This window comes from Elaeis guineensis, chromosome 3, assembly GCF_000442705.2.
Source record: "Elaeis guineensis isolate ETL-2024a chromosome 3, EG11, whole genome shotgun sequence".
Taxonomy (NCBI): Eukaryota; Viridiplantae; Streptophyta; class Magnoliopsida; order Arecales; family Arecaceae; genus Elaeis; species Elaeis guineensis.
Window position 1 is genome coordinate 7,462,461 of NC_025995.2, and position 21,292 is coordinate 7,483,752.

Below are 21,292 nucleotides of genomic sequence, written 5' to 3' on the forward strand. Positions count from 1 at the left end.
CATGCCTCCCAAGAGTCCCCATGCCTCTCCCTCTCTTCTCCCTTCTAGTTCCAATGCCCAAAGGTTGGGCATCCTCCATCTCCTTGTCCAAGAGGAGCTTGGGCGTCTCCTCTTTCTTGCTAGTTTTCAGATCTTGGTTATTTCATAATCAAGGAAAGAAGAGCAAGAGAAGAAGAGAAGAAAAGATCAAAAAATTAATCGCGATCCAAGCTTCGTTCAGATTTACAAGGTGATTGTTCTTAGAGAAAAAAATCAACATCAAAGAGGACTACTTTGGGCTGATCCTGAGTAGATATCCATAGAGGTCGGATACTTACGCTGCTAAAGGAGAATCTACTATCTTTCAAATCTAAATTTGAAGAGAGAAATTGTGAAACAGATCTATGATTCGATCACATATTTAATTTCAGCATAAAATTTAGTATATGTTCGGTTTCAATATATGATGTAGATCTATGTGTTCTTTATTTTATGCATATATAATTTAAATTAAAAAATATTTTAATCTTCTATTTCACTACGTTGTTTAGAAAAAAAAAAATTTTGAAACACACATGCATGTCCTGACACAAAATTCCAACAGTAGTATTAGAGCCATAGATTTTAACAAATTAAAAGAGTTTCAAAATCTGATCTTTCTTGATACATATGATGTATAGATGATTGTTTTGAATTTGAAATTTATTTTAAATTTAATTTTTAGATCATATATTTGATATGTGAAGTTATTGATAGATTCAAAATTTATTCTAGATAGATTTCTAGTTCATTTATATATGATATATAGATACATACATAAATCTAAAAATTATTTTGATCTGATTTATGATTTATATATGAGATGTATAATTACATATTTAAGTTTAAAAATTAATTTTAATATATTTTATGATTTATATATGAGATATATGATATCACATAATGATCTGAATTTTAGTTTAGATCTAAATTTTACATATATATATATATATATAAAAGATATATGCTTGTATATTAAATCTGAAAATTAATTTCATGATTTAAAACTTATTTTTTATGCAAAGAATTTAAATCTCAAATTTAATTTTAGAATCTGAAATTTATGTTTGTGCATGAGAATTTTGGTTATAGGTAAATCAAAAATTAGGTCATGTAATTAGATTGCATCTAGAATTTTTTATTTGAATATAATGGGTCTAATTTGATTAAGTAATTGATCAAATCAAGTCAAGTATTGATTAGAGTTAGATTAATTAAGTTTAAGATCATGTAATTATTGTTAATCAAATTGATTAAATCCCATATGTAGAATCGATTAACCTAAAGATCTAATTTGGCTCGATGGCTTGAGCCTGATTCACTTAAGCTAACCTATTTGGATCAATTAATCTATTGGTATCTAAGATAAGTAATTGAGAGGTGATTATTTAATTAGTTTCATTTGCTGACCTTAACGGTTTATTGATGTCTAAGAAAAGCAACGGAGGGACCCCTACCGATCTTTACTTACCTAGTCAATTTGAAAGATTGAGTCTTGAATAGGATTGTTTGACAGTTAGGTTTAGCCCATGCCAATTAAATCGGTCATATGATAACTGATTAGATAAGACCTAAACTTAAATCTTCTCATAAATATTAAGTCCATAAGTCTTCCACTATTGTAGATGTGCGAGCATGGTACTGATGTTGATTGTTTTCGACTGATCACAATGGTTCAGTTGCACCAGGAATACGCAACCACTCTATTAGCAAAGAGTTGCTCCAGGATAAGGATGGGGTTGGGCCCAATAACTATTAGGTAAGGGGCCCAATGATGGCTTTGCACCTACTTGTGAATGGTGGGTTGGATTTAACTAAGGAGTGTGGTCAATAACTGTTAGATGAGCCCACATAATTTAGAGACCAAGTATTAAGCTGCAAAATACTTAGAGAAGCATCTAGGCAAAGAATTGTCCATGCATCAGTATGCATGTTATCAATAACTATTAGATGAGATGCATGGCATCGGTGGGACCGCAGCACCAACTAGAAATCCACTTGTTGCATTAAGATTTTCGTTTCTTATCTAAAAAGTGAAGGGATCCAAAAAAATAGTAGGAGTCATTATTTGCTTCTTAAAGTTCTTAGAGCAAATATAAATTTAAAGTACAAAATCTAACTTGAATCTCTACTCTCGCAGTTAAATTATGTCAGCTTCAAACTCTCTAGTTTGCATCCTTGAATCCAATCGTTTGACTGAAACTAATTATAAAAATTAGTTAGAAATCTCAGGATTGTTCTTATGAAAAATTAGATCATGTACTTGATCAAAAATCTCTAGTGTTATCAAACCGTCTTACTGTTGTGCAAAGAACGGCATATGAAAAGTAGACAGATGAAGACGGTCGGGTCAAATGCTATATGCTAGCTTCCATGTCAAATGAGTTATAGAGTCAGTATGAGCATATGCCCACTGTCAAGATCATGATCACTCACCTGCAAGAGTTGTTTGGTGAGTAGAGCCGCACAGCGCACTTCAAAGTGTCCAAGAGACTCTTCAATCTGAAGATGTATAAAAGACAGTCAGTCTATGAGCACTATATGACAGTGATCAAGGATATTGAGGAGCTTGAAAAGTTGGAGCTTGATATACAAAAGGAATTACAGATGGATTTGATCCTGCAACCCCTTATGAGTTCATATAGTCAATTTATTATAAATTTTTATATGAACAAACTTGATTGCACTATATCCAAACTGGTCAACATATTGGTCACTACTGAGGCAACCTTGAAGAGTTCAAGGGATACTATTATTGCTATGGAGCGAACTTCTTCATCCAAGAGAAAGTCTGGTTGGAAGAAGAAGAGTAAATCCATGAGAAAGCAGAAGAAAGAGAGCAAGCCAAAGAAGGACATTTCAAAGAAGGCTGAAGCAAAGAAAAAATATTTTCACTGTGATGCTGAAGGCCACTGGAGGAAGAACTATCCACTCTGCCTGGAGAGCCTGAACACTAAAATGGATGACAAACTTTCAGAAGGTATGCTTGTAATTGAATCTAAACTTATGGTTTCTTCTACTTTTAGTTGGATATTGGATTCTAATTCGAGTGCTCATATATATACTTCAATACAGGGTCTAATAAAAAATAAGGGGTTGAGGGAATGTGACATAGTGCTTTGGATCGACAATGGAGCAAAAATTGCTCAGAAGTCATTGGCACTTATCCTCTTGGATTACCATCAAGATTTAGATTAAATTTGAAAGACTAATATTTGTTCCTGTAGCTAGTTAGAATTTGATTTTCATGTCTATGCTAGCACAGAATGATTTTAATTTTAATTTCAATAAACACTTTTGTTCCATTTATTTACGAAATAAACTGGTTGCATGTAGTCTTTTAATTAATAGTCTTGATCACTTGCATATTGATGTGAATGTGAATCTAAACGAGCAAGTAGTGAGTGCTGTAGGTTAAAAGAGATCCAGAGATGAAATTAATTAAAAGTACTTGTGGTATTATAGAATAGACTATATTAGAGAGGATAAGATAAACAAACTGAAAAAAGATGGGATCCTTAGCTCTTTTGATTCAGAGTCATACCTAGCTTGTGAATCTTATCTTCGAGAAAAAATGGCCAAGTTACCCCTTTGTAGGACATAGAAAAAGAGCCACCGAGTTACTTGCCTGGGTACACATCGATGTGTGTGGGCCATTTGATGTGCAGGTCAAGGATGGTTATAGCTACTTCATCATCTTTATCGATGATCTATCACGTTACGGATATATGTATCTAATGAAACATAAGTCTTAAGTCTTTGAAAAGTTCAAAGAATTCAGAAATGAAGTAAAAAAATAAACAAGTAAATCCATTAAGATTCTTCAATCTGATCGAAGAGGAGAATATCTTTGTCAAAAATTTTTGAAATATCTTAAGAACAATGCATGGTCTCTCAATGGACTTCTCCTGTAACACCTCAGCTCAATAAGATATCTGAAAAGAGGAATATGATCTTATTAAATATGATCAGGTCTATGATAAGCTTCACTGATTTACCCTTATATCTTTCGAGACATGCCTTATTAACTACAATTCATTTATTGAATAAAATTCCATCAAAATCCGTTCCTACAATATTATATGAGATATGACAAAGTAAGAAGTCGAGTCTACATTATCTTAAGACTTAGGGATATCCAGCCTATGTCAAGAGACAGATGGCAGATAAACTAAAGGATAGATCTATAATAGCTTATTTTATAGGATATCCAAAAGAATCAATGAGATACTACTACTTTTTACAAGATCGCAATGTGATTGTGAGTCAAAATATCATATTTCTAAAAAAATAGTTTATCCAGAATGGTGGTAGTGGAAGGTTAGTTGAGCTTAAAGAGAAGGTCACTGAAGAGCAAAGAGCTATGGATCCTCAAGATCTATTATCCATGAGCCAGTAGTTGATGTTTCTTCACCACCTCATAAATCCAGTAGGGTCTTCCGATCTTCAAAAAGGTACATGGGCATGCTTACAAAAGAAGTAAAGAAAATATTTCTCATAGGAGATAAGGATCATGGTGATGATCTTAATATCTTTGACGAGATGATGTCTGATATCGATTTCAAAAAATGATTAGATGCAATAAAGTTAGAGATTGACTCAATGCACTCGAACCAAGTATGAACTTTAGTGGATCTATCCAAGGGTATAGTATCCATTGGGTGTAAATAGATCTACAAAAAAAAAAGATGCCAATGATAAGATAGAGATCTATAAAGCTAAGTTTGTGGTAAAAAATTATAGTCAGTGCGAAGGTATTGATTATCAGAAAATCTTTTTATCCTTAGCGATGCTGAAATGCATCCACACTCTGCTTGTTGTTGCAGCTTATTATGATTATGAAATCTGACAGATGGATGTAAAAACTATCTTTCTGAATAGATATCTTGAGAAAGATATCTACATAGAGCAGCCTTTGGATTTCACATCTGATGATGGTGATCACTAAGTCTGCAAGCTGCAAAGGTCCATATATGGATTAAAGCAAGCTTTTCGGAGTTGAAATTTTTGTTTCGATGATGCGATCAAATCGTTTGATTTCATCAAGAACGAAGAGAAACCTTGTATATACAAGGAGGTCAGTGGGAGTGCAATTACATTTCTTTTATTGTATGTGGATGATATTCTCCTCATTGTGAATAATATTTCCATGCTGACTTTGGTCAAAAGATGATTGTCTAAGAAATTCTCCATAAAAGACGTAGGAGAAGTATCCTATATTCTTGAAATAAAGATTTATAGGGATAGATCTAAAAGGATGCTAGACCTATCACAAAAGCTGTATATAGAGAAAGTGCTGAAGAGATTCAATATGAAAAATTCTAAAAGATAATTTTTACATCTTAGGCATGGTATTCATCTTTCTAAGACGATGTGTCCAACCACATCTGAAGAAATTCAATGCATGAGTAGGATTCCTTATGCCTCGGCCATAGGAAGTCTCATATATGTCATACTGTGTATTTGACCTGATATTATCTTTACTGTGAGTATCACGAGCAGGTATCAGTCGAATTCAGATAAAGAGCACTAATAGCTGTGAAGAACATCCTTAAGTACTTGAGAAGAACTAAGAATTTATTCTTGATTTTTAGAGAAACTTTTGAGTTGCAAGTCGAGGGTATACTGATTCAGACTTTATGTCTGATCCTGATAATAGAAAGTCTACGTCAGGATATATGCTCACATGCAATGGTAGCGCAGTCAGCTTGAAGAGTTCCAAACAATCCATCATAGTGGATTCGACCAAAGAAGCTGAATATGTTACTACTTCAGAGCTGCAAAAGAAGACTTCTGGTTCAAGAAATTCATCACGGAGCTTGGGATAATAATATCGGATGTCATACCACTTTTTTGTGACAACAATGAAGCCATAGCATTTGCTAAGGAGTCGAGGTCTCATCAGAAATTAAAGCACAACGAGTGGCGGTTTCATATCATACATGACTACCTCGAAAAGAAATATGTCGAGATGCAAAAAGTAGACTCTGCGGACAATATGATTGATTCACTGATAAAGTAATTAAGCCAGCCAAAGATAGAAGTCCACTTTGAGAAGATAGGACTTAGATTAGTGGCACATTGGCTTTAGTCTAAGTGAGAGATTGTTAGATGTATATCTTAGAAGTCAATACGGCTGACACATTATAATAAGTTTAGAACACATTTTTGTACTTAATACATTAATTTGATCAATAAAAGGGTATATTTTATTTTCATTCAAGAGTAAGGTGTCGTTGAATCATCTATAAAATTAATACTTCGATACATATTCTTAAAGTATTAAGAATTAGAGATATATATAAATTTTTTAAATACTTCCGATCATAGTATCATCATGAGGACGGTGATTGATCCGGATAGACCAACACACAGATCACTTTTTTCAGGATAGATGAGTCTTTGGTCTAAAATATAGAGACACTGAGCGACGAGTGCAGGTAGTTGTTAGAAAGCAACTAGTACTGAGCATGAACATACAAGAGATCACTAAGATTTCTATTCAATCGTCAGTGATTATCTCGATGCTGTAGTTATGTGAATAGTCTTTTGACTAATGATGGTACGACTGCTCCTAGTGAGGCTGCTGGAATTTGATTGACACATAAACATGATCTCGATGAGACATTGTAGTAGATGTTGGTGACAGTTGGTCCACTATGGGAGTGGGGTATATATCTAGATGGAATCTATCAATCTTGATAGAGAGGAGTAGTCCTATGAGATTTGATAGGCTAAATCCGAGAGTCTGTGACCACAGCAGTGTGATTGATGGAAAAGAATTTTTATGAGGATCACAAATGGACTTGAGCTGATCAAATCTATCATATGACTGATGATGAGATTTGATGATTTATCTATTGCCTGCTATCTAGTTGGGACTCACAATAGAAGGACTAAATCATATGCGAGCTACACCTTGAGATTCTTTTTCAGTTTATTGAGTTGCCACTACATATTGCTAGGTGTCACTGGTGGATTGTGAGAGCTCACTAAGGTTGCTTAGGATCGACAATCCTTGATGAGTTAGAGTGGAATCGTTCCAATCTATTAAAAAGAGTTTCAATGACACTATGATAGAGATCATAGTATATCTCACTACCAGATAGAATTGAACCTATGGGATCACACAACAAAGGGATTAAATCTGAAATAAGCAATTGAGCTTATGAAGTTTCAATTGGATTTAAAAAAATCCTATTGGATTCAGAATAACCTTACTAGTATATGGTTGAACCCATTTTTTTTTTTTGCATTTGAATTTTTTATTTGATAAGATTAATTTAAATTAATTACTTACTAATAATCTAAATGAATTAGATTCATTGGGCTTCAATTATTGGGTGCCTAGGATTTTAGATCATATGAATTAAGAGATTAACCCTTAATCAATTTTCTTGATTGTTTGCATGGGGCATCACTTGATTTGATCAAGTTGGGCATGTCCACCTAAGAGAGGGCATATGGGACCAGCATGGGGCATCCTCTAGGCCCTATGTGGTATGTGAAAAAGTGGGTGCAAAGACTCCAATATTTGGTGCCTAATGGATCTCCTAAAGGAGATCAAATATCTAAAGCAATAAGGATTCCTAATACAAGTAGGACTTGTATTAAAGGACTATTTGATTTTGAATAGGATTCAAATTTTTTACCTATTTAAAGGGACTTTCTCTAAGGCTCTTAACATCAGAATTGCAGCAGCCTCCACGCCTCCCAAGAGTCCCCATGCCTCTCTCTCTTCTCCCTTCTAGTTCCAATGACCAAAGGTTGGGCATCCTCTGTCTCCACGCCCAAGAGGAGCTTGGGCATTTTATTTTTTTTGCTAGTTTCCAGACGTTGGTTGCTTCATAATCAAGGAAAGAAGAGCAAGAGAAGAAAAAAAAATAAGAAAAATATCAAAGAGTTGATCGCGATTCAGGCTTCATTCAGATTCACAGAATAATTATTTTTGGAGAAGAAAGATCAACATCAAAGAGGACTGTTTCAGACTGATCCTGAGTGGATATCCATAGAGGTCAGACATTTGCGTGGCTAAGAGAGAACCTAGTCTCTTTCAGATCTAGATTTAAAGAAAAAAATTACGAAACAGATATGTGATTCAATCACATATTTAATTTCAGCATAAAATTCAGCATGTATTAAATTTCAACATATGATGTAGATCCATATATTCTTTATTTTATATATATATATATATGATTTAGATTAAAAAATATTTTAATCTTCTATTCCGCTATGTTGTTTAGAAAAAAAAATTTAAAATATACATGCATGTTCTGATACGAAATTCTAACATATAATATATTTATTAATTAAAATAATTGAGTTTGGATTGGATTCGAGTTGGGTCAATGCAAACCAAAGTCCAACTCACTTACAGAATGGGCTCAAACTTTTCGTCCTCTGCAGCCAACCGGGCTAAACAATCAGACCCTAAGCTCATTCAACATGAGAAATTCTTTGTGCACAGTGGGCAATATAGAAAATCTGATGTGGAATGCACCTCCTCATCCGATTAGTCCACATAGTCATCGATTTTCAACGCGCATTCAATATCTGCAAGTCGGTTTTTTCGTTTAAAAATTTTGTATGACGAAAAATATCCTTATCTTTTGGAAAAAAATTATGACATCCGAGATATATTTTGATCTTGGATATCATAATATCACCTCAGATGTCATAATATGAAAAAGATATTTTTGTCCAACTACTTTCTAACGCGTATTTAATGTCTGCAGATCTATTTTTTCGTTTGAAAATTTTGAATTACAAAAATATCCTTATTCTTTGGGAAAATGTTATGACATTTAAGGTTAAAATATGACCTCGGTATCATAATTTTTTTCAAAAAATAGAAATATTTTCATCATACAAAATTTTTAAACGAAAAAATCGACCTATAAACATTAAATACATGTTAGAAATCAATGACTATGTGGATCAATCGGACAATATAGTGCACTCTACGTCGGATTTTTTACACCGCCTGCGGTGCACAAAGAATTTCACCATTCAACATATGCCAAACTTGGCCGGCCTACATAGTTTTTGAGGAGGTCTACTCTAAGATCAAGGTCCGAATAACAGAAGATCAGAGCTAGAGCTAATCAGGGCCGGATTGTAAATCTAAGCTATATTCATTGTTTCAGTCAGGCTTTGGATCGGGCCTGTTTAAAAGTTGATATTTTTGTGCCCAGATCAGCTCTAATCAGAACAAACAACCGAGGATCAGGACTTGCAACGGATAACATACACCTATGGATATAGAAAAGTGAATAATAAAATAAAAATAAATCAAATAGAGAGCAAAAATTTTGTCCAAGAAATCACCTTCGGATAATTGAGAACTTTGTCTTCCACGTGTCATTCCGTTGATGGTTGCTAATATTCACAAAAAAAAAAAAAAAAAAAAAAAAAAAAAGGAAGGGAGGACAGAGGTCGCGGAAACTGAAGACCAGGAAGGAAGAGGGTAGTGAATTATGGCACGCACTGCGGGCAAAAAAAAAAAAAAAAAGGAAAATGATGGCATCGGTGAGTCCGTCACGGACCTCTAGTCAAATTGAACTTTGCTAAAGATGAATGTAATTGAGTAACACAAACACATCAGCCTGATGGCGAGGTTTTCTTATTGGGCAGGGAAGGAATCTTTAGCCAGATTGAACTTTGAAAAAGATGGGAGCAATTGGGTACTCAAATAAATCAGCATTTTCTAACAGGGCAAGAAGGAACTCTGTCACAAGTTCAGTTGACCAAGTCTCCTTGGAGAAAAGAAGTCTTCGCACAAATAAAGCAATTATAGCTTGAACGATTGTACTTATATATTATCTTTGACCAAGTCTCATTGCAGGAGTGATTAGAATTAGAATTGGAATCAAAATGAATTAGAATGGAAATCAGAATACCTATATCCTCTGATACATTTCATTTGCAATTGGAGTTAAAATCAGAATTTGAATGGATTTGGAATACTATATATCAAAAAAGTAGGAATTCAATTTTAAAGGATTAAAGCATCCATGCTTCTTCTGAAATTGGAATGAAAGTGAAACTCCTTCCAACCAAATAGCTGGAATGAGAATTAGTCTCAACTCTCCAGAGTGCACATGTTTCAGATTCGACTAGTTTGGAAGTATTTTTGAAACCTTCAGCCTAGTGTGTTGCTCTTCAAGTGTTCAGCCAAGCATTATTTTGAGGAAAATAAATAGAATATTTGCTTATGTTTTGCTCCATATGAGACTTCTATTAGGGGAGGAAAAGGAGAGAAATTTGATTCTAAAATATATAAACTGAAGAATATTAACGATAGAGCTTGTTCTACAATCGGGACAAAAACCTACTCAAAATGTTTAAAGCTTAAAATCATACATTTTCTACAAGAAAAAGCTAAAATTCTATGCTTCTTTTAACTTTAGGGCCCATTTTTTTGTGGATAAATATCATGAAAAATTAGTCGATTTTTTCATCGACCAACTTATCCATATTCTCACGTTTTTCAAAATGGATAAGTTACTTTTTATGGATAGCATTCTATGAAATGAGGAAAAAATCTTACCTACCTAAGCGATGGCTAAATTATTTTTCCATCAGCCAATAAATTAGGTATTTTATTTTATTCCTAAAATATGTCATTCTCATTTCTAATGCCTCTATCATTCCATGTCCAATAACTCGGTCATCTATACTATTTAAATCTAAAAAAATATAAAGGATGTTATGAAAAATATGGATAAATTTTAGTAATTTATTCAGAAAAATAGTAATATGAAAGAATATAGGTAATAGATTTCGAAGCCACTCTTCTATACGGAATAGAACATGAGTAAATCATTTTTCTATCTAAATATCATCTAAAAAATATTTACGTAGAAAAATATAGATTCTCAGATAAATTTTTTATCCACAGAAGAATAGATCCTCAAGACTAACATATGCTTATTATAAGAAACTTCACCGTATGTCAAAAAGCAAGAGACCTACCATTTGTATGAAGTGAAAGGTACATGATTTGGACCTCTCTTTGGGAGATTCTATTGGTGACTTGGTCTTTCCAGAACTGCATACAACAAATAAGTAGCAGCAAGAATTTATTAAATTGTTTATAAAGATATGAAATGCAGCTTAACAATTTAAACATATGTGGAAACTTGCATAAATTTGGTTTCTTTAGTATGGGGAATCATGCTTGGCAAGTAATTGTCAGCTAGAAATTTGACATAACTTGGACCTATGTTATGTGGTACTTGAAACTAAAATATTGAAGCAGATAAACATTTGATCTACGTTCTTCCATGTTCTTCTCTGTAACCACTTCCCTCGTACTCTGTTCTTCTCTGTACGCTTAATCTTCTGTAGTTATATGTTTGGATGCTGGGTCTTCCAGCAACCCTGTTCTACATTCTTCCATTTGCTTCTGTGTCACCTCTTCCCTTGTATTCTACTTGTATTCTATTCTTTTATATAATACAGTGCAAGGCATCTTCCTCCACTATCCATTAAATCAAAAAAAAAAAAAAAAAAAGGATATTTGTTGTACAGGGACATGTGGATGGGATCATCTTCAGCAGTGCTTGAAACTAAAATGTATCATGAATACTTTTTGGCATGACTGCAACTATTTTCCAATGATGAAAGTACTTAATGGTTGAAACTAAAGTCGAAGCTCTAATATGATTTAGCAAGATAGCATATCACTACTAGGCAATTCTTAGATGCCAGTTTCTGCTGACTCTAATGCAATCTCATATAGTACTCTGTTGAAAAATCAGATGTGACCTAGTTATTCCATCACTATTGATAAATTTTAGTTTTTCATTGGCGTAATTAGACCAGTAGAGCTGTGCATAGTTTTATAGTACAGCATTACAAAGATCATGCTTGCAAAGAATGAAATATTCAACTATATTTGATTTTAGTGTACATAATCGTCCATTCAGACGGAATATGAATATGTCCAATTTCATGCATAAATAGAATATCATGGTTGACGTTCAAAGCAATCTACAAATTTCTGGTTTACCCAATTTCCAACCTCTTGGATCTCTCTGTTATATTTTGCTCTTTTATATTTCCAAATCATCAAGCGGTACTAGTTCTCATCTAGTTAATTAGCAAGCATATGCCTTGGCATGCAATCCCTATCCAGTGTATCAGAATAACTCAATGCCCCATTAAAGTTTTGTCGCATTTCTTCATCACTGACAGATGTCTGGAAAAAAAAAATTCAACACCAAAAATAGGACAGATATACACTGGTATGAAAAAAATTGTTTAAATAGAAACGAATTCAAAATTGTGAAGTGCATCTTGAAGTCTTCAAAACAGGAAATTGTAAGACATGTAGAATGTGAGGAAACGAATAAAGTGATCGTGGAAATCAGGAAGCGGGATTCATGTTGGATTCCTGCGGTATATCAGGAAAGATATTTATAATTGGATTCCTTTTATCTTTTCCCACACTTTTTACGATTTCCATATACTTTTTCAGTGTTTTGCCACACTCTGCTATCATTACCTCAAAATCTTGTGAACCCATTAACATTGGAGAATTCGCTGTCCCAGTGATTTACATAAGAAACTGAAGGCTACAAAGGGAAATCTTGGGTAACCATGCAAATATATCGTTATAAAGAAATATATATACATAGGAAAGAAAAGAATTTATAAAAGAACATTTTGTCATAAACCTTGTGGGTTAAGCAACTATATGCCTCTTTAACAATTTGGGATAATCTATGGATGCAAAACTCATACCGTAGCAGGGGCCAAGAGCGTGGGGCGGGAGGTTGCAGGCACCGGCAAGGGATAGAGCCTGGTGTTTGTTCGCAGCAATGGATGCTCCGCCACGGAGGGCACGGCAGAGACACCGCGGGTAGGATGATTGGACTGCTAGTGCCAGGCGACGATGGCAGCGAAGCCGACCCCTGGAGATGGGGAGCAACTTCACAGTCCAGCCACCCGAAAACCCGACCAGTTACGCGATCAAGAACACGATCATACTGTTGGAAGTAGCATCGTCTTGCGTTTCCGGTCATGGTTATTTATAATCCCCTTCCCCTGACGATGCTGTGCTCCTATATCCAATTGACTAGTATATGACCAAAGTCTTCGTAAAAAATACTAATATGCTTTAGCATAGGTCGCCATTGGTGGAGTGTGGCGTATTTATCCTCATCGGGGTAAATAATAAAATTTTAATTTGCAAAAAAAAAGGTGGAGTTTTGTATGTGCATCAACAAATAACAATTTTTGGTTGGTGCTGGAACTTTTAGAACTCCTCATCCAACTACAATATTGCACCCAGTATTGATAACCATAATTTTAAGCATACTTGGTCTGGTCGCATATTTAAAAATATTATAGATATGTATGTGCAAACTGATTCACTATTTGATAAATTTTAGTTCCATGTAACATAATGAATCGAAGGCCTTTAACAAATAGTTCCATGTAGTTGCTGATATGAGTCGAAGATTAGGTTATAAATAATGAATCTTGCATAAATATATAATATGCACTTAATTAATGAATTTTAGTGAAAAAATTATTTTCTTTTCTTCTGAAGAACATTATAGATGTTGGAATCTCTGGGTGATTTTGTTCATGGACCATGTAGTTGTCAGTGTGTGCTGCTCCACGGTTGGATTGGTCTACCAGCTGAGCAGTGGATCTGGTCCAACTAAAGCTGAAGACAGCCGAAGCCGTTGATGGTGCGCCAGCGGCAGCAACCCAAACCATATTCTCGAGGAAGAGGGCGATGGTATGGCATAAAAAAAAACAAAAAAAAAAAAAAGAAAGAGGGCGATGGTTCTGGTTGGCGTTAAAAAACTCTCAAAACCCTGGCCTTTGGCTTTCACCCAAAACAAAAAGAAAAAGAAACTGGCCTTTGGCGATCGCCGGAACTGACGACAGGAAGAAACAAATGGTGGGTGGGAAGGAGGAGGTTCATCCCAGGAGGAACACGGTCCGTCAATCGTGACACCGACTACGGAACAAAAATAAAAAAATGATGGCACCGGTGGAAGGACTTGTCAACGGGTGTGTCACGCCTGTAGCCAAATTAATGCCGATAAGGACGACCGAAATGGCGCCCACCCTACGTCGTTTCTTATACGGCAAGGGATCAGCCGCCCCTACTCTCCGGTTGGACGGTTGCAGGTGGGGTGGTTGTACCTATCTTTTTTTTTTTTTTTTTTAAGTTGCGTAGACTTTTAGTCTGCAACGCCTATCATAGATTAGATATATCGATGTAAAAATTAATAACCGTTTACATTAGCTCGGCTATTATCAGACATGCATAATGGACTGGACCGCCATCATACGGTCCGGCCCAATACGAATCGGACCATACTATTGCTACAGTAATAGATCGTATCAAATACAATCCATTAAAAAAGAATCGAGCTGGGCTAAGAATTTACGGCCCATGATCCAGACTCGATACGGCCCATAAGGGTCTGGGCTAGCACGACCCGCGGGCCAGACATGATACAGCTCGTGACAGGCCTGGCCTGGCCCATAGGCTAGGCACGACCTGACACGATCCAAGCACAGCACAGGCCGCATGCTAGCCCGATCTTTTTTTTTAATTTAAAAATATTTTATAAATTAAAAAAGGTTGAGCAAAATTAAATAAGATATTAGATTTTTTTGTAAAAATAAAAAATCATCTTATAATGGTGGGGGATTTGGCATGGACCCTATCGATTTATTAATAACAATCAAAATGATACAGGAGAAGGAGGGGGCCTAAGTTTGACCTTCAAAATACAACGAGGAAGAGAGAAGAAATAGAGGTGACCACATCAATAATTAAGAAGTAAAAATTAAAAAATTATAAATATAATAAATTAATAATTGAAAATCTTACTGATCGTCATTCGTCGATGGTGTTTGTATTGTCAACGTCATCGGATATTGTATTATGTCCATTTTTATCTTGAAGTCTCACCTCGGTATCCAATCAATCTTTGAAGCAAAGCAGCATCTCAATTATTTTATCGATCATCCTACTCTTTTTTCGTCCAAAACACGTCGATCTGCACTAAAAGTAGATTTCGATGCTACTGTGGATATCGGTACAACTAAGATATCACGTACAATGACGGATATTACAGAATATTAATTTTTAATACTTTCTATTAAGCTAATACATCAAGACTCTCTATTTAATTTTCATCATATGCAAAATGATAATTATTTCATAAATAAAATTTAAGTTCATTATTAAAAGATTAAGATATAGATGAACTTGAAAAAGTATGTGTATGTCTCTTATGTGCAATGAATAAAAAAACAGATGATGAACGAGAAGTACTAGAAGAAGTGATGAAGATTTGTGAATGAGAAGCACTAGATCCACGAACTTTTTCATTATATAAAACATAAATATCATAAAAAAATTGATTTATCTCAGCTTTAGCAGGTTCGAGATCTTGATCATATTTTCAGAACATGCATCAAGTAAAATTAGTATACCACTTAATTTAATACATAGATTAAATACAGTAGTTAAATTATGCATAGGACATATCCTGTCTCAATACTCATTCCATTTAGATTTTATTTTATTAATAATAGACTCTAAAACATTATCATATTTATATTATGCAAATTTTTGACTAATAAGATATGCTTGTTGTAAAAATAAATAAGAGGTTGAATAATAAACATCAAAAATAATATTAGTGGTATTATAAAAACTAATTAAAATTTTTTTCAAAATTTTATCTTTGTTTCAATCATTTTCTTTCAATGTAAAACCTAATCCACGATTATTAATATATGTATCATGTATCATGTATCATGTTTCAATCATTTTTCAATCAATGCATCATGTATCATGGTATATATTGAGTTCCAATAAGTAGCTACATCAAGTCTAAATTTTTTAAACCGTCTACCATGATCTATACACATTTGTTCAAATTTTTGAAGTCTTGCTCTTCTTGAAGCATGAATAAAAAAAATTTTATTTTTAATTTTTATAATAATATCTTGAATCACACGTATGCCAGATTGAACAGAAAGATTTAAAATATAATATGCATATCTAATATGCAATAAATTTCTATTTAGAATGGGATGCCATGAGTCCTTCAACAATCTAATAGTAGAATTATTATTAGATATATTATAAAAAATAATAGACATAATTTTATCATTAATACCATATGAACATGCAGTTTGGTAAATAGCATTAGATATTTGTTGTCCAGAATGTGAAAAATCAAAAGCATGAAAAGCAAAAATATATTTATTTAATAGTCAATCATTATCAATATAATAAACAGTAATAGCAATAAAATAATAACTATCAACAGATGCTGTCCAAATATCAGAAGTTAATGATACTTTTGAATTTAGAGTAAAAAGAGTTTCAATTAAATTTTATTTTATTACTAAAAAAATTAATCATAGCAACTCTTCTAAATATATATCTACTATTTTTTTATAAGCTGGTTGTAGGACTAATTGAACATACTTTTTAAAATTAAAAGACTCACATAAGCTAAAAAATAATTTAACTATCTATTTTATCAGTATTTTTCTTTGATTTTCATGATTATATGTAAAATTACCTACAAGATTACTCCTTTGTGTATTAAAGGTGCTTTGAAGATGAGTATCATTCATTATATGACTCTCTTGATGTCTCTTCAAATGGTCAGTTCTCCCACTATTAGCATAACTATATAATTTGACATATTTTTTATATTTTACTTTTAAAACTCCATCTATCATGATTCTTTCAAAATCATTCTATATAGCACAAATTTTTTTTCGAAAAAAAGAGGTAAAGTCTTGACCTTCGGTATTGATTTTAGAATGAGCAAGAACAGTAGTTTCTTCTCCCTCAGAAATCGAGAGAATGTCAAAATGATTCTCATCAAAAGATGCCATATCTAAATATGAGTTATGTAAATAATATAAATTAATCAAAATACCAAATAGAGAAATTGAATAGAGATAGGCAGAGTTTTGTAAGCTTCCTCTTGTGCTCTTCAGAATCTTAATAAGGACCTCCAAGGCTTTAATAGATGGACTAATTTTTTTTTTTGTAGTACTTGAACACTTGCTAATTGCTAAATATTGAACACTTGCTAAATATTGCTTGAAGACAAGGAGTAGTAGTAGAGAAGGAGAGAAAAATTGATTTAGTACGGTGAAAATGGAAGAGGAGGAGGATATTTATAAGAATCCTAATATTTTTGTTTTTCTAAATTATCCCTAAAATTAGGCTTTTTTTGGCTGGTTAAAATGATAAAAAAAAAACTAGCAGTTATCCAATTTAAAAAATAATAAAAAAAATTAAATTAGCCGTTACGAGCCATTCCGTACCTGGCATGGCTTGTTTGGGCTTAAACAGGCTGTGCCAGGCACAGTCTGTCTGGGCTCCTTTTTAAAAAAAATAATAAAATAAAAAAAGAATCGTCCATCAGATCCACATGCTATCCATTAGGTCGCGCGCTTGACGGGTCACGTACCGTGCCTGACACGGCCCACCAAACTCTAGGTCTAGAGCCGTGCCAGATCGGGGTTCGAGCAAAACAAGTCGTGCCTAGCACAGTCCGTTTACTAGATAGGCCGTGCCGGCACGGCTTGTTTGGACCCTGACTTGGTGGGCCTGAGTTGGACCATGCTAGGCACGGCCCAATGCTCATGTCTAGCTACGATGATGTTATAATCAATGATGAATCAATGCATACCAATTATTATCAAATTATCATAGGAGGCAATAATAACAGTATTGCTATTTATTTTTAGAAGGATAAAGTTATTTGAATCAAGCTTGATTGCCTTCCAAAGGTGACATGTCATTTTTAGAAGATAACTGTAATTAAAAATATAAGATGCGGTTACCTTTCCATCATGACTGGGCTTACCTTTGTGTATTATCATTTTATGATTCTATATTATAATTATTTAATTTTCTATAGTTATTGAAATTTTTCTTTTATCATTAGCATTTGATTTTGACAACTTGTATATAAATACCGCATCTTAATCAATATGATGGGAGACTCCTCTAACTTACATCCATCAATCCTACCTACCACCCATCTCCCATCATCTTCTCTAAGCCTTTATCCAATGGTTGTTGTTCAATATTGTCTCTCCAATCATCATCTTTTTTTTTTTTTTTGCTTCTACTCTCTGTTGATTTCCATGGCCATCCTTTCACCCATTTTCTTTTAGAACAATATCCCTTCTTCCTCCAATCTTCCCTTTATCAGCATTAGACTGAAAGGATCAAATTATGTTATATAGAAAATATATTTTATTTCATGTTGGAGACCCTTCATTATATAAAATAAGGAAAATACTGACTCAATTTTTTCGATGCTAGGGGAATGTGTCCGTAAAATTCAAATTCCAAATCAACATCCCGCTTTTAAAAAACATCGCCAAGTCTCGACACTTTAAAGCATCACTAATTTATGACGCAAATTATCATCGAATGGAAGCCATAAAACATTAGTAAAATTCACCAGGTCTCGATGCTTTTGTAAAGCATCGGCAACATACAATATTTTATAGCATCAATATATTATGATGTAAAAATATATCAACAGAAGTCATAAAGTATCGATAAAATTCAGCTACTTAACCATATCTCCATCCTAAAATTGATGCCCTGCACTGTCCTTCATCCCACTTCTCTCTCCCGAGCCGACTCCCTCTTCTCCTCTTGATCTGACCTCTCCAGCTCATCTCTCCATCTCCAAGCTAACTCCCCATCTCTTCGGTGGCTAGCATCAATGGCATGGTGGACATGGCTGGAGGTGATGCCGGATTTCTTTCCTCAATCCGATTGTTACTCCCTTCAAATATTAGAAATTTTGCCTCTCTTTTCCATATTTATTGAGTATTAGCTCCAACACCATCATTTAGTATCATAGAGAGAGATAAAGAGAGAGAGGTGGGCTAGGTGATGGGATTTTTATGTTTTTCATAAGAAGAAGAAGAGGCTGGAAAGTGTTGGATCATATTTTGTCCACCTGATGACATGTCCAATTTTTGAAGATGTGACAAATACTTGGCATCATGAACTGACGATCTAAGATACATAATTTGAATAACATCATGTGATCTGAACAGTGTCACAGGCATCAACATCTAGTCGATCACTTATAAGAGATCGATGAGTCGATGAGGTCTACATTGTTTGGTATCTACCAATCTCATACTGATACGTTCTATTTTGTTCTGTTTTTTTTCTCTCTGTCAAGTACCCTCGTTTTATAGCCTTCAGCACCTCCCGAGTCCTGGCCGTCCATGAACTCTCAAATCCTCTCGTCTTCCTTTCTTTCCTATTTTGATTAGAATTCCAAAACCCTAGCTTGTGAACCCAATCATAGCTATATTGTCAACTACATCAATTGATCCGCATCCATGCACCAGGACCCGAACACCTGACCATGTGAAGTCACCCGCTTGCCTGAACCTATCTTCAAATCACACCCATGCAAGCTCACTCGCATGCGTGAACTATGTCTGCTCAAACCGCATCACGTACGAACTTGTTTGCACAAATGCGCCCACCAACCTGCACCCACGTGCACTATATGTCACAATAAACATCGGGGAACATTGTTGCCATGAGCCGTGCATGAGCCCGATGTTGATCGGCCCATGCACCATGCATAAACCATACGATACTATTCTGTAGGCTGTGCGTGGACTGTGCGGTTGGTTTTCGTGCACCGCATGGCTTATTTTGATTTTTTCTTCACTTTTTTTTTCTTTTTTTGGCTTTTGGCTTTTGGGCTTCGGACTTGTAGCTTATGTGATTTGCTATAAAAGATAACAAAAAGTATCAAATTCTATATAATATGAATCAATTAATCAAGAATTTAATCTTTTTAAATTTTAAATAATGTACTTATCACACCTCTCAACTTGAGTTTTACTGGTCCTTGAGTAAAAAAGAAGATTAGAAGTATGTACCGACTTGTTTAGACATGTAAGTTACACCAGACAGTTCAAAGGTCAGTTGATATCCAATCAAAGATTTAAGAGATACGTCATCGGATTATTAATTCCATCTCAAATAATGGTTAAATAGAGAAGATAAAATTTTAGAGCTTTTTTTTAACTGACTCTCTATTTTACTTTTTAAATCCTCTAGCTTTAATATGGGCAGGTGTTTTATCTTCTTACGATTGGATCTTTTTATTAAAGTGTATACAGTTAGTGCAATATCCTAACCCCTTAAGTTTTCTATCCAATCCTTGTAGGAAGGTTTCAACTAATGACTTCCAAACTAATTGACTTTAGGACATGAGGTATAGAACATCCTTCGAGCTTATTGACTCGAGTCAAAAAAGGCTACGGGTCAAGACTGATTATACCAAGAAGTCTCTTTGTACTCTCACCTTTTGAAGCAAACATCAATACTTAGGCAAAGGAACCCTGTTACTCGGTGAGATATACTTAAGACCTACTTTTTATTCTTTTTTATTTTTTATTTTTTTATTTTTTATTATTATTTTGAAATTAGGGATGTTTTTGTATACATCGATATTTTGTAATCATACCCATACAAAGTAGATTCTTTATTTGAATAGATAAGAAGACGATTCTAAAATCACTCAGAAATTTATACTATTCTAGACCTGATCATTATTGAATTTTCTTAATAATTGGATCATCAATATTTCAAAAATTCTCTAGATCGTTAATCAATCATAGATTAGAGTGTCTGCGTGACTTCAAATCAAGATAAAATCAGGTACATAAGACTAGTTATTATCATATTCGAGGACTTAATTACTTTATTTACCCCTACCTCCCAACTTAATTTTCATTATCCTCAATCTTTTATAGAAAAAGGTTATTAGAAAGAACCATATCCATTTGTATTTTCTTAAAAAAAATTTATATAAAAAAATTCATAAAAAAATTCATTCATAATATTTTCTAATTTAGATTTTTAGAGAGACTCTTTGAAAATGAAAAAAATATTTTGTTCAAAAAGAAAAATTCACTATGCACACAAAAACTGTTTTGCACCCTCGAAAAAAAAAATCACCCCAAAAATTCTTATTTCTTTTGAGATCTCCACATGAACAAAACAAAAAGAAAAAAAATAATATGTTCATAACATTTTCTTCAAGAGCACATGAATTTTGAAATAAATTAGATTTTTGGTGGGACTCTTCAAAATGAAAAAAAAAATTGTTCGAAAACAAATGTATGTATAAAAAATTAAAAAAATTAGAAAGAAAACAAAAATTTAAGCTTCTTAATTATTTTTGGAAGACATTAAAAAAAG

General features: G+C 33.8%; 1 protein-coding gene across 12 annotated transcripts in view; it reads right to left on the reverse strand.

Moving 5' to 3' along the window:
• The window catches only part of LOC105042316 (uncharacterized), a 54,311-nt gene extending 40,252 nt beyond the window's left edge, over nt 1-14,059 (reverse strand). For 2 of the 12 annotated variants that reach the window (XR_012139618.1, XR_012139617.1), the window contains exons 1-2: nt 12,769-14,054; nt 10,996-11,071 (exon numbers count right to left, since the gene is read on the reverse strand). Coding sequence is in view for 4 of the 12 variants with exons in the window: in XM_073253606.1 (XP_073109707.1) it covers nt 2,455-2,520; nt 10,996-11,071; nt 12,769-13,049 (423 nt within the window). In the remaining 8 variants the exon portion in view is untranslated. Of the gene's footprint in view, nt 1-2,454; nt 2,521-10,991; nt 11,072-12,768 lie in introns of all 12 variants that reach the window. The other 10 variants (XR_012139621.1, XR_012139620.1, XR_012139622.1 and 7 more) reach the window with 10 other exon arrangements.
• Nucleotides 14,060-21,292: the final 7,233 nt, after the last annotated feature.